Source organism: Oreochromis aureus, linkage group 3 (assembly GCF_013358895.1).
Source record: "Oreochromis aureus strain Israel breed Guangdong linkage group 3, ZZ_aureus, whole genome shotgun sequence".
Taxonomy (NCBI): domain Eukaryota; kingdom Metazoa; phylum Chordata; class Actinopteri; order Cichliformes; family Cichlidae; genus Oreochromis; species Oreochromis aureus.
In genome coordinates, this window is record NC_052944.1 from 24,497,932 (window position 1) to 24,511,340 (window position 13,409).

Below are 13,409 nucleotides of genomic sequence, written 5' to 3' on the forward strand. Positions count from 1 at the left end.
ATGTTGTTTCCAGATGTTCATTCAGCAGCGTCTCTCACAGTGAGTCCTGACAGAGTGCAACACTTCACCTCTGACTCTGTCTCACTGACCTGTGAGGGAAACTTCACTGAGTGGAGAGTGAGGAAGTTCTCTGAGGACGGCCGACTGTACTCTTCTAATTGTCGGACATTGACTGGATCCACATGTAACATCAACACATCAAAGTCAGATACTGCAGTGTACTGGTGTGAGTCTGGATCAGGAGAGTTCAGCAGTGCAGTCAACATCACTGTACAAGGTGTGCTACAATACATTTTCTTCTTAATGATTAAGACATTACATAGGCAAGTGTGAAGTGAAGATTAAATTTGGCAAAATAAACAAAAATGAGAATTCCAGATAATTTTAGGCATCTCACCACAGCAGCAAAATTTTCTTGACTGTTGGTCTCATTTCACTCAGTCTTTTTATAATTCAGTTTACCAAATTTGCTGAGAGCAAGTATTTTATATTTTCTCTTTTAGTAATCAACCAATAAAAACCTCAACATCTCTGTCATTAAAGTATTGTTCCTAAAGACCATCATGTATAAAGGTGCAGGTGTGGTAAAGGTTATGCTGTATGTGAGTTCTCCTCAGTGAAGAGCTAGTCATGGAGTTCAGATAGTAGTAATAGTAATAGTCTTACTTTACTTGCACTGTGCACAGCTTCATGAACTAATCTGCCCCACCTCTCCTCATGCAGCTGTGCCGAAACCACACCTCACTACTACATCAATTTCATATAGAAATAGTAGGACTCATAAAATAATTTTTAAATATACAAGAGCAGATCTGAAAAAGCATTTGTGTAGTCTGTGGTTGTGACTGTTTTAAACTTTTTCTTAACGTTTGCACCAGCTGATCTGACTGTACCAATTGTGTTTAATTGTGTCACAGATTATCACAGTGGTCCCATCCTGGTGAGTCCTGTTCATCCTGTGACTGAGGGAGCTTCTGTTAGTCTGAGCTGCAGTTTGAAAAGAAAAAAAATACTTTCCAATGTGTTTTTCTATCACAATGACAAACTTATTCAAAATGATACCCGAGGGGAGCTGAACATCTCTGCAGTGTCAAAGTCTGATGAAGGTTTCTACAAGTGTCAATTCTTGGGAGAAGAGTCACCACATAGCTGGATGTCAGTTAAAGGTGAGCAGGATCAAAGCATTTGATTATTTTCCTGCTTGAGAAGGAAAATTGTCTGTTTTAAGACTTCAAGGCACCTGGCTCTTTGTGTGTTTTTATTAAAATTATCTTATGAAATAAGTGGGGCGAGTGGGTAGGCAGCCCAAACTACACCTTCTGTGAAGAAGGACCCAATTAAAGCTATAAAATCAAACTCAGGAAAGATAGCCCAAGGGTAGCCTGAGGGGCCTGATGACCACTACTGTGAGCATGGCAGTGGAAAGATTTGGAGTGGAAGAAGAAAGAAAGGCCAAACAGCCTTACATGAAGAACCAGAGAGCACCCACAATCCATAACATCAGGAAACAGTTAATGGAATAGAATAGAATAGAATAGAATAGAATAGAATAGAATAGAATAGAATAGAATAGAATAGAATAAACCTTTATTATCCCACGGATGAGAAATTTCGGTGTTACAGAGCTCTTACAGCAAGGGAAAATAAAATATAAAAGGAAGACACAAGGTGGTCCTATAAACATAAGCAACCAAAGTTCGTATATACAGGTTTATACAGGTAAGGTTGAGTTTCCCCCTGTCCCTCTCTGTTATTCCACCACTCCAGCAGACCACAGCACAGAAAATAGCAGACGCCACCACAGTGTTGTAAAATCTCCTTAGGAGTGTCCTCTTCACCCCAAAGGATCTCAGTCGGCATAGCAGGTGGAGACGACTTAGACCCTTTTTGAAGAGTGCATTTGTGTTTGTGGACCAGTCCAGTTTGTTATTGAGGTGAACAAATACCCAGGTATTTGTACTCCTCCACCGTTTCAATGTCCAAACCCTGGATGTTCACTGGTGTAATAGGGGATGGCTTCTTGCTGAAGTCAATCACCAGCTCCTTCATCTTGCTGGCATTGATGGGAAGATTGTTCTGTTCACACCAGCTGACAAAGTCATTGATGACCCCTCGTATTCCAGTTCGTTTCCCTCCGACACCCGACCCACAATGGTGGTGTCGTCTGAGAACTTCTGGAGATGGCAAGAGTCTGTGTTATAACTGAAGACCGCAGTGTACAGGGTGAAGAGTAAAGGGGCGAGTACTGTTCCTTGTTGGGCCCCCGTGCTACAGACTACCACCTCAGACACACAATCCCGCAGCCTCACATACTGGGGTCTCCTGGTGAGGTAGTCAATAATCCATGAGGACAGCTGATGGTCCACTCCTGCTCCCTGCGTCTTCTCCCTTAGCACTGGGGGTTGGATTGTATTGAAGGCACTGGAGAAATCAAAAATACATGACTCTCACAGTGCACCTGGCGCTCTCCAGATGAGAGAAGGCCCGATGCAGCATGTAGGTGACAGCGTCATCCACCCCGATGTTCGGCTGCTAGACAAACTGCAGCAGGTCTAGATCTCTCCTGACTAGTGGGCGAAGGTGGTGTAGTATGATTCTCTCCATGGTCTTCATCAGGTGTGAAGTCAGGGCAACGGGTCTGAAGTGGTTTGGCTCCTTGGGGTGTCTTTGGGACTGGCCCCAAGCAGGAGGTCTTCCACAGAATGGGGACCCTCTCCAGACTGAGGCTAAGGTTAAAGATGTATGTGATAACCTCACAGAGCTGATCTGCACAGTCCCTCAAAAGTCTGGAGCTGATTCCATGAGGACCCGTGGCCTTCCTGGTTTTCATCTTCCTCAGCTGACTTTGCACCTGGTCAGTTGTGATGGAGAGGCTGCAGTGTAGGGTGTGGGTGGGTGGCTCCTGATGACTGGCGTGGGGGGAGGAGGCAGTAGAGTCACTGAACGAAAAGGAAAAGGGGGGCAGGTGAGGTGCATTTGATGTCCACGGTGCGATGGGGGGTTGCAGAGAGGTGTGAAGGATGTGTGAAGAGTTCTGGTGGATGGGGGAGGGAAGGGCTACTGAATCAAACCTGTTAAAAAACTGGTTCAATCTGTTCGCCCAAACCTGGTCTCCAGACTCTGGACCCCCTCTGCTCACAGTGCTCCGTCCAGTGATGGTGTTCAGTCCTCTCCACACACGTCTAGTGTTGCTCTGCTGGAGCTGCTCCTCCAGCTTCCTCCTGTAGCTGTCCTTTCCCCTCCTTATCTCTCTCCTTAGCTCCTTCTGGACTCTCCTTCTTTCCTCTCTGTTTCCAGATCTGAAAGCCCTCCTTTTCTGCTCCAGCAGGTTCCTCAGATCTGGAGTCAGCCATGGCTTGTTGTTGGAGTAACACTTTACTTTCCTGGTTGGTACAGTGTTATCCACGCAGAAGTTGATAGGCTACGTCCACACGAATGCATTTTCGTTTGAAAAGGCATCTTTTTCTCTCCATTTTGGCCTCCTGTCCACACTGAGACAACGTTTTCGCTCAAGGAAAACGCAGCATTTTGGAAACGCTCTGGAAAACGAATACATTTGAAAACGGTGCTTTTGCGTCGCAGTGTGGACAGCGAAAACGAAGACTTTCTAAAATGATGACGCATGTTAGTCATATGATGCAGTCATGTGACCAATTAAACTAACATAGCGGAGTTCAATAGCGGAGCAGTTACTTTGTTTCCTCTCAATTTTGACAGCCCTATTAAAGATTAATATCAGTCTGTACATGCTCCAGATAGCTTTACTTCAAATTCTGTAACTCTCACTCACTTTTGCAACTTTGTACTTGTACTTTGTACTATGTTACTCGCAGTAACAACTCCACCTCATTGTTAGTCCATTTAAAAAACTCAGTGCTTTTCCTCAACATTTTGCCACAACATTTCAAAGAGCCGGAAAGTAAATGAGCGGCAGACAAAAATGAGGCAGGTTGAATCTTCTTGCGTTTCACGCACGCGCAGTACTGGAATGTAAGCATTTTTGGCCGTTTCAATGTGGACGCGCAACTCTGGGAAAACGACTGAAAACGCTAGTGTGGATGCAGAGCGTTTTCAGATGAAAACGCAGTTTTCAAATCTATCTGGCCTAGTGTGGATGTAGCCATAGTCTGTTATGCAGGTGGTTAGTGTCGATATCCTCCCCACATGGGCTGCATAGCACCTCCCAGTCTGTAGTTTGGAAGTCTTTCAGTGCCATGCTCACCTCTTCAGACCATGCTCTCACACACCTTGTGGTGGGGGGTTGTTTATACACAAAAGGTATGTATGAGGGAACCAGATGGACCAGGTTATGGTCTGAGCGACCCAGTGGAGGTAGGGGTGATGATGTATATGCATCCTTAGTATTTGCATACAGTAGGTCCAGTGTTTTGTTTTCCCTGGTAAAAAACAAAGCGGGATGTACAAGGTTATAGCGATGACTTACGAGAACTCCCGCGGCAGGTAATACGGTCGAAAGCTAATCGCTAATAGCTCCACATCTCGAGTACAGCGCTGCTTCTTAACACTGATGTGCCCCGATTTACACCATCTCTCGTTCACATACATCACAATCCTCCCACCTTTCCTCTTGCCGGTCTCCTTTGCGTCCCGATCCGCTCTCACCAGGTGAAATCCCGGAACAGTCACGTGAGAGTCTGGAGTGAGGTGTGTTAGCCACGACTCTGTGTAGCACGTCATGCTAACCTCCCAGTATGTCTGTGAAGGTTCTCAGTCATCCAGGTCATTGTAGTCTAAGGAGCTTGGAAAGAAAAGCGTCTGGACTTCTTTAAGTTGCTTGAAGACGAAGGACATCAGGGGGTCCTTTTGTCCCTCTTTTGGGGGGTTACTCCCACTGGGTTTAAATCTGGGACTCTCCACCATTTGACCTTAGAACTGAAGAGGCTTCTCGGATGAGAGGTGAAACGTCTTCAAGCAACTTAAAGAAGTCCAGACGCTTTTCTTTCCAAGCTCCTTAACCTCCCGGTACTCCCTCTGGAGTCTGGTCAGCGCTGCCAATTCCTCGATCTTACTGGGGAGAGATCTGACATTTCCCATAATGATCGAGGGTACCGATGGTTTGTACTGTCTCTTCCGCTCTCAACACTTAACTCCAGCTCTACAGCCCTGTCTCCTCTGCTGTAACCCCCTGGGGATCTCTGGTCTTTTTCTGGGGTGAATCAGCTGGTTGCTAAGCGCTAACAGCTGATCCCGGGTGTAATTAATGGAGCTGCTGCTTGATGGATCTCCGCGTACTGGGTTAAACAGTCCGTATATGATCAAAAAACACAGAAACAACTTCACAAGTTGCTTCTGGCTAGCATTCTTGTGACAGGTTACATGAAAAAGTGAAAAAAGCAAGGAAAAGAGATTAAATAATTTAAAACAATGGAAGTTGGTCTGAGCTCCTGTAACTGGCAGCCTCTCCCGTGGCGCCATCTTAAACAGGGCATTGAAGAAACAATATAACATCGCCAGAAAGGAAGATCAAGTCCAACTCGTAAATCTCTGTTCCATGCTCAGGAAGAGATTTGTGAGGTTGTGGGGGCCAGAACAACACCAAAGACAAAGGAGAGAGGGCTCTCCTTCAAAGGAGATTGAAAAGAGAGAGGGTTAGAAAGAGATCACCCTTTGTTAACAACAAATTTGGATTTGTCAAGCATCTCCTTGGCCAGAAGTGCAGTGGAAGCTTGACCTGTTTTAAAGAGGAATATCAAAACCTTGCTACCATCTTCAGTGACCCCAGCAGGGACCAAGACTTAGGCCCATGCCAAGCACAGCCACCAGAGCCTGTGGAACCATTTGACCCAAGAGAGCCAAGGAATGTAGTGAGGAAAGTTCAGGCAAGTTCAGCACCAGGATGTAGTAGAACATCATACAAGGTATATAAGCATTGTCCATAGGTTTTACATCAGCTCTGGAAAATTATCAGGGTCATTTGGAGACAGTTAAGGGCAACATGGCAATGGTGCTCTGCAGAAGGTCTGTGGGCTCCAAAAGAGGGAGATTCAAGAAATATCAGCCAGTTTAGGATTATGTCTGTGATCAGCATTGAAGTAAAAATCTTCTTAACATTGGGGCAAAATCTCTGGCAGATTTTCTCCTTAAGAAACAATGCATTGACACATCAGTGCAGAAGTATGGCATACCAGACTGCCTTGACCCCACTGGAGTGGTTACACAGTTAATTTGTGAGGCTAAGAAGAACAGGAGTGACCTGACAGTGCTGTTGTTGGACCAGCTTGTAAAGGAGATGCTGAGAGATATCATGTGCAAACTAAAGTAAAAGATCTGTTTCTGGATTACTGTGCTGACCAAACATTAGTCCTGATTTCCAGCCTGCATATCTCTGATGTCAATGGCCCTGAAGTGACTCTTAGTATAAGGTCAGCACAGTAATCATTGTAGCAATATACATAACCAAAATTAGAAAAAAAAGAGTCTCCGTCCAAATATTTATGGACCTAACTGTATAACAGGCTGTAACCATCTCAATCATTCTTTTTGCCCTGGTAATGAACAGGTTGCTAAAATCAGCAGAGCCAGAGTGCAAAGGGCTAAAGTCAAAGTCAGCCAACAATCCAAGCCTTCATGAATGACCTAACAGTGACTACAGAGTCTGCTGCAGGAGCCATATTGATCCTCGGGGGGCCTTAGAGAGTGTTGGGATAAGAAAGAATGGCTTTTAAGCCAGAGAAATCAAATTCCCTGGTGCTTAAGGAATGTCAAGTGAGCAGTACATTCTGGTTTACCATCACACGCCTGTCAATCCCAACCATCATGGAAAAACCTGTTAGGAGCTACAAGAAAATGTTCAAAAGCACACTTAAAGATGGAGCAGTGGTTAAGAATGTTTGTGAGGAGCTTGTGGGTTGGCTGAAGAAAACAAACAAAACAGATCTTCCGGGAAATTTGAAGATATGGTTATACCCACATGGCCTCCTGCCAAGGATTCTTTGGCCCTACTGATATGTGAGTTTCCCATGTCCACCACTGAAGAATTAGAAGGATTTCTGAAGATGGCTAGGGCTTCTGATGAGTTTGACCAACATAGCACTCAGTGGAAATAGAAACAAATTAAGTGTTAACTTGAAATCCATTATGGAGGAGTTTAAGCTGCTCTGCCAGCCTTCTGGCAAACCTCGAGATTGCTGTGAATGAAAAGGGAATATTTGTACGTAGCTGCTACAAATCATCACTTGACTAGCCTAGCATCAAGAGATATTTCATCTACAAATTGAAATATGCAATACAAGAATAGTTTATTAATGGTTAATTATTGTCATTACAGTAGCTGTGGCGAGACCTGGAAGCTTTTCGTCTCCTGTGTGGTTGATTGTTAGACTGGTTTATGGAGTCTCTCTCCTTATTATTCTCCTGCTTTTGCTGTATTGCTGCAGACAGCCCAAGCGTAAGAGCCTCTTCTTTTTCTACTGTATTAGAGAGTTTATTTGCTACATACACTTTAATTATAAAAAAAAATGCATGCATTCTGATCTCATGAAACAAAATAACAGTGGAACAATTTATACATCAAAATCATATAATAGCATATGTCTCGTTCACAGATTCCTGCTTCACCAGGTTGGTAAAATACATTTCATTATTATTTTAAACAAACATCAGTTACTTTTCAATTTATTGTGTTTGTTTCATGTTGTAGGCCAATCCAGTCTGACATTCAAAGTCTGGGCTTCACCACAAATCATGGAGTCAACCAGAATGAAATACATGAATATGACTGTCTTCAATATGGTTAGCTTTTAAAGCCAAACTTTATTGTCATTATTAATACAGATTTTTTAATAAATACTTATAAACCCTAATATTTCTTAGTTTCAGGAAGTATTCAGCACTCTCCATGAACATCTTTAACTCCTCTGTACTCCCTCTTGACTCGAAAATTGTAAAATAATTTTACTTCTATAGTTAAATAAATATCAACCGAGGTGTGGTGGTTTATATTATTGGTCATTCAAAAGGCCTTACTCAACATAAAACTGTACTATTGGCAAATAGATATATCTAAAGTAACAATAAGTATTCTACAGAAACATGTTCCCTGTCAGTGTTGAAGTGATCAATATTAGTGCTTCAGCTCTCTAAACCTGAGCACATTTCAAATAAATTTTAACACATAACCTCAGGACACTTTATATTGCAAGGTAAAGTTCTTAAAATAATACAAATAAAACCTAGAAAATTCCAACAATCGTATGACCTCCTTTAAGCAAACGCTTTGGCAACAGTGGGAAGGAAAAACTGCTTTTTAACAGGAAGAAACCTCCAGCAGTAATATGACTACATGATTCCTCACAGTGTTACTGGACCCCAAGGTAATGCTATACAGAGTAACTATCTGGTCAGATAACACAATTGTAAGAGTTTTAGGGCAGTAGGTTTTAGTACAATAACCTCAGTTTTATCTGAATTTAGAAACTGAAAATTAGAGGTCATCCAGGTTTTTATGTCTTTAAGAAATTCATGCAGTTTAACAAATTGGTTTGTTTTATCTCGCCTCGTGGACAGATAAAGTTGGGTGTCATCTGCATAGCAGTGAAAATGTATGCTATGCCTTGTGATGATACTGCCTAAGGAAAGCATGGATAATGTAAACAGATCATATCCTAACACTGAACCCTGTGGAACTCCATAATTAACCTTAGTGTGCAAAGGACCCATTTACATTAAAAAATTGGAGTCTGTTAGATAGATGAAACCAAACCAGCCCAATAGCTTTAATACGTGCAGCATGCTCTGATCATTGTAATAAAATATTATGGTCAACAGTATTGAACGCTACACTGAGGTCTAGTGCGCAAAGCACAGAGGTAAGTCCACTGTCAGGCCATAAGAACAATTGTAATTTTCACAAAAGCTGTTTCTGTACTATGATACTATGACTACACCTGACTGAAGCTCTACATAAACCATTTATCTTTAGATTATTAGCTGTTTTGCAACAGCTCTTTCAAGAATTTCTGAGATTAAAAAAGAAGGTTGGAGTTTGGCCTATAATTAGCTAAGAAAGCTGGGTCAAGTGATGGCTTTTCAAGTAATAGTTTAACTACTGCCAGTTTAAAGACCTGTGGTACATAGCTGATTATTAGAGATAGGTTGACTATTTTTAAGATTCGAGTGTTAATTAATGGCAGGACTTCTTTCAGCAGTCTTGTAGGAATGGGGTCTAAAAGACATGTTGATGGTTTGGAGGAAGTAATTAAGTTCACTCAGAAAGATCGATTGGAGAAAAATAGTCTAAATAAATATCAAAGCTATTGAGCTAAGTAGCTGTACATAATGTTACGGTTACGAGTAATTTTTTTCTTTAATGGTTAAAATTTTATTTATGAAGAAATTCATGAAGTCATTCAACAGAACTCTGACTTTTTGTCTGTCTGGTTACCATGCTGAAGTGCAACCTAGGGTTGTTTTCTTCAATCAGTGTTGAATAGTAAAATGTTCTAGCTTTACGGAGGGCTTTTTTTTAAAAAAAATAAAGAAGCAAACTATTTTTCTCTTATGATTAAATGATCATCTTCTAAATTTGTGAGATGCCATTTCCTGTCCAGCTTAGGAATTATCTGCTTTAAGGTGAGCATTTGAGAGTAATACCAGGGAGTCAAGTACTTCTGATTTGAGGCTTTTTTCAGATGAGCCACAGTATCCAGAGTCATCCGTAGTAAAGAAGCAATATTATTAAGAAGATAATTAACCTCTGTGGGATTCATGTTCAGGTAGCTGCTCTGCACTGTCTTGGCACAAGGCATTGAAGAAGATAACAGTGGGTGAATTACAGATAGGTTCCTATATATTTGTACACTGACATAAGTTTTGTTTATCTTACCCGTTTACTGAAACATATTCCAATTATCGTTATATAATGGACATGGTCATGATGCGTAGATATTCATTTGAGGGTATCCTCAAGGAATTTCAGCTTCTTAACATGTGCCACCCTTGTGACACCATTATGGGTGACTAATACAGTGGCTTGCAAAAGTATTCGGCCCCCTTGAACTTTTCCACATTTTGTCACATTACAGCCACAAACATGAATCAATTTTATTGGAATTCCACATGAAAGACCAATACAAAGTGGTGTACACGTGAGAAGTGGAATGAAAATCATACATGATTCCAAACATTTTTTACAAATAAATAACTGACAAGTGGGGTGTGCGTAGTTATTCAGCCCCCTGAGTCAATACTTTGTAGAACCACCTTTTGCTGCAATTCCAGCTGCCAGTCTTTTAGGGTATGTCTCTACCAGCTTTGCACATCTACAGACTGAAATCTTTGCCCATTCTTCTTTGCAAAACAGCTCCAGCTCAGTCAGATTAGATGGACAGCGTTTGTGAACAGCAGTTTTCAGATCTTGCCACAGATTCTCGATTGGATTTAGATCTGGACTTTGACTGGGCCATTCTAACACATGGATATGTTTTGTTTTAAACCATTCCATTGTTGCCCTGGCTTTATGTTTAGGGTTGTTGTCCTGCTGGAAGGTGAACCTCCGCCCCAGTCTCAAGTCTTTTGCAGACTCCAAGAGGTTTTCTTCCAAGATTGCCCTGTATTTGGCTCCATCCATCTTCCCATCAACTCTGACCAGCTTCCCTGTCCCTGCTGAAGAGAAGCACCCCAGAGCATGATGCTGCCACCACCATATTTGACAGTGGGGATGGTGTGTTCAGAGTGATGTGCAGTGTTAGTTTTCCGCCACACATAGCAATTTGCATTTTGGCCAAAAAGTTCCATTTTGGTCTCATCTGACCAGAGCACCTTCTTCCACATGTTTGCTGTGTCCCCCACATGGCTTGTGGCAAACTGCAAATGGGACTTCTTATGGTTTTCTGTTAACAATGGCTTTCTTCTTGCCACTCTTCCATAAAGGCCAACTTTGTGCAGTGCACGACTAATAGTTGTCCTATGGACAGATTCCCCCACCTGAGCTGTAGATCTCTGCAGCTCGTCCAGAGTCACCATGGGCCTCTTGGCTGCATTTCTGATCAGCGCTCTCCTTGTTCGGCCTGTGAGTTTAGATGGATGGCCTTGTCTTGGTAGGTTTACAGTTGTGCCATACTCCTTCCATTTCTGAATGATGGCTTGAACAGTGCTCCGTGGGATGTTCAAGGCTTCGGAAATCTTTTTGTAGCCTAAGCCTGCTTTAAATTTCTCAATAACTTTATCTCTGACCTGTCTGGTGTGTTCTTTGGACTTCATGGTGTTGTTGCTCCCAATATTCTCTTACACAACCTCTGAGGCCATCACAGGGCAGTTGTGGAGCTGTTTTGCAAAGAATAATGGGCAAGAATTTCAGTCTCTCGATGTGCAAAGCTGGTAGAGACATACCCTAAAAGACTGGCAGCTGTTAATTGCAGCAAAAGGTGGTTCTACAAAGTATTGACTCAGGGGGCTGAATAATTACGCACACCCCACTTTTCAGTTATTTATTTGTAAAAAATGTTTGGAATCATGTATGATTTTTGTTCCACTTCTCACATGTACACCACTTTGTATTGGTCTTTCACGTGGAATTCCAATAAAATTGATTCATGTTTGTGGCTGTAATGTGACAAAATGTGGGAAAGTTCACGGGGGCCGAATACTTTTGCAAGCCACTGTAACTAATAATAATGAAACTCACTTTAAGTTTTTTTTTAATGTTTTTGCACTTAATCTTAATGTGTTTTCCTTTTAATTAGGTCCTGCTGACCTCTATGAATCCATCATGCAAGTAGAAGACACAAGAAATGGTACAGTATATGTTTGCAATCTCTCTCGAAGATTGTGTAAATAGTTGTTTTGATGCATGCTCAATCATCCAGGTAAGGAAATCCCCAAAAAGTTGATTCATCTGGACGTAGCATTTTGAGTGGGAGAAACGTTTCATCACTCATCTAAGTGACCTCTTCAGTCTCAGCTGACTGCAGGTTTCCCCAACATTTGCATAATGACTGAAACTAGCACCATCATATGTCTGCCAAGCAAATGTATCCTGAGGTCTATACTCTTTCTCTCTTTGCAGTTGTCCTTCTCCTGGTTAAGTATTTTGTTTTTAATTCCGAATTTACTAAACAGTTGCATTAAATGATCTTCTTTTCACTCACAGGCAAATCAAGTCAGGAGGCAGTTTATTCAGAAGTCACATTAGGAAGCTCTTTTGGTAATTATGCTACCAACCAGAATGAATTATTCTCCAAGTTATTAAATGGCTAGCATTTAGAAATTACTGTCTTTTTGTGTTTGTCTTACAGGTCAGTGAGAAGAGCTGTAGTAGCAAAGCCAAAACGAAGCTATTGTTGCTCCCCTGCTCTTCAAATATCAACATGTTCATTTGATGTTAAATAATAATTTCATATTATTATTATTATTATTATTATTATTATTATAGATGTGCATTCCAGTTAATACATATTCTTTCCATATTCAACTCTTTTTCATTTTCATCATGGATTTTTCATATTCATTCTTGAGCTTTTATATAAAACCTTAAATGTATCCTGTTAAAACAGCAGTGAGAAAAAAGTTTGAAGTCTGTGATTTTTTTAGTAGCTGATAGCAAAAATTAAAGTCAGCAGTCTTACATTTGACATTGGAAAGCACTTGTAAGGACACCAACAAATATTTTTGCTGTCTGAGTTTAAAGATCTACATCATGTTAAAAGGAATTACATAATAAGAAAACACAATAATGTTTTATCTGTGCGTGTGTGTGTTTGACCATTTTCTCTGTTTCTAGGCAGAGAGAATAAAGAAAAGTTAGAAAGTAAAATGTTTTGAAACTGAACAATTTATGCGTATGCCTGATTTTGTTTTACTGTATAACATTCTCAACACACTAACAACTGTTAAGGTTCTGATATTGAGGAGGAATCCAAAATAATGACCAATGATTCTCCGGGTGCAATTAGATGACATTTTAATGGATACACATGTGGAGTCCAACACTGTGCAGTGTTGAACTGTCTTACAATAGTCAGAACAAAGACTTTATAGGGTTTCTGTTGCCAGGCAGACTCAATACAGCATACGTCAATTCAAAACCACAAATGTTCTGTTGACAACTTTTAACACAGTTTAAAAAAGAACATTGTCTTCGGCTCGAACCCAGGTGCTTCCCCCAGCTCGTCTTCGCTGTCGCTTATCTCTGGGACATCTGGTGTACTTCCTGGAACAGACTAACACGTATGCACCCCAACTTTGCAGTTATAGCAAAACATGATTAAACTCTTACCTACTCAAAGGAGTCTATCTAATATGTGCGTATGTATGTGTCAGCTTCTGCTGCCCTTTGTTTCACCTCTCAGCTCCCCAGCTAGACCTTGTAACCTTTCCACTAGACAGAAGGCCAGCACGTACACAACTGAAACTATGTGTGTGTATGTGTCTCGTCCTTAAATACTCTCTCC

At 41.4% G+C, this 13,409-nt stretch overlaps 1 protein-coding gene across 1 annotated transcript; it reads left to right on the plus strand.

Annotated features, from left to right (window-relative positions):
- On the plus strand, positions 1–12,699 carry LOC120439219 (low affinity immunoglobulin gamma Fc region receptor II-like). Its single transcript, XM_039609996.1, has 8 exons — positions 1–277; positions 918–1,166; positions 7,289–7,408; positions 7,566–7,581; positions 7,661–7,752; positions 11,703–11,753; positions 12,110–12,163; positions 12,255–12,699. Exons 1-8 carry the CDS (start codon positions 1–3, stop codon positions 12,260–12,262), a joined length of 867 nt encoding a protein of 288 aa, XP_039465930.1. The 3' UTR covers positions 12,263–12,699.
- The last annotated feature ends 710 nt before the right edge of the window (positions 12,700–13,409 follow it).

Excerpts from the sequence above, each read along its gene's own strand:
- LOC120439219 (XM_039609996.1), top strand. The coding sequence starts at position 1 with ATGTTGTTTCCAGATGTTCATTCAGCAGCGTCTCTCACAGTGAGTCCT. Across the intron at positions 278-917 it reads AGTCAACATCACTGTACAAG|ATTATCACAGTGGTCCCATC; the intron begins GTGTGCTACAAT and ends ATTGTGTCACAG. Across the intron at positions 7,753-11,702 it reads ATATGACTGTCTTCAATATG|GTCCTGCTGACCTCTATGAA; the intron begins GTTAGCTTTTAA and ends CCTTTTAATTAG.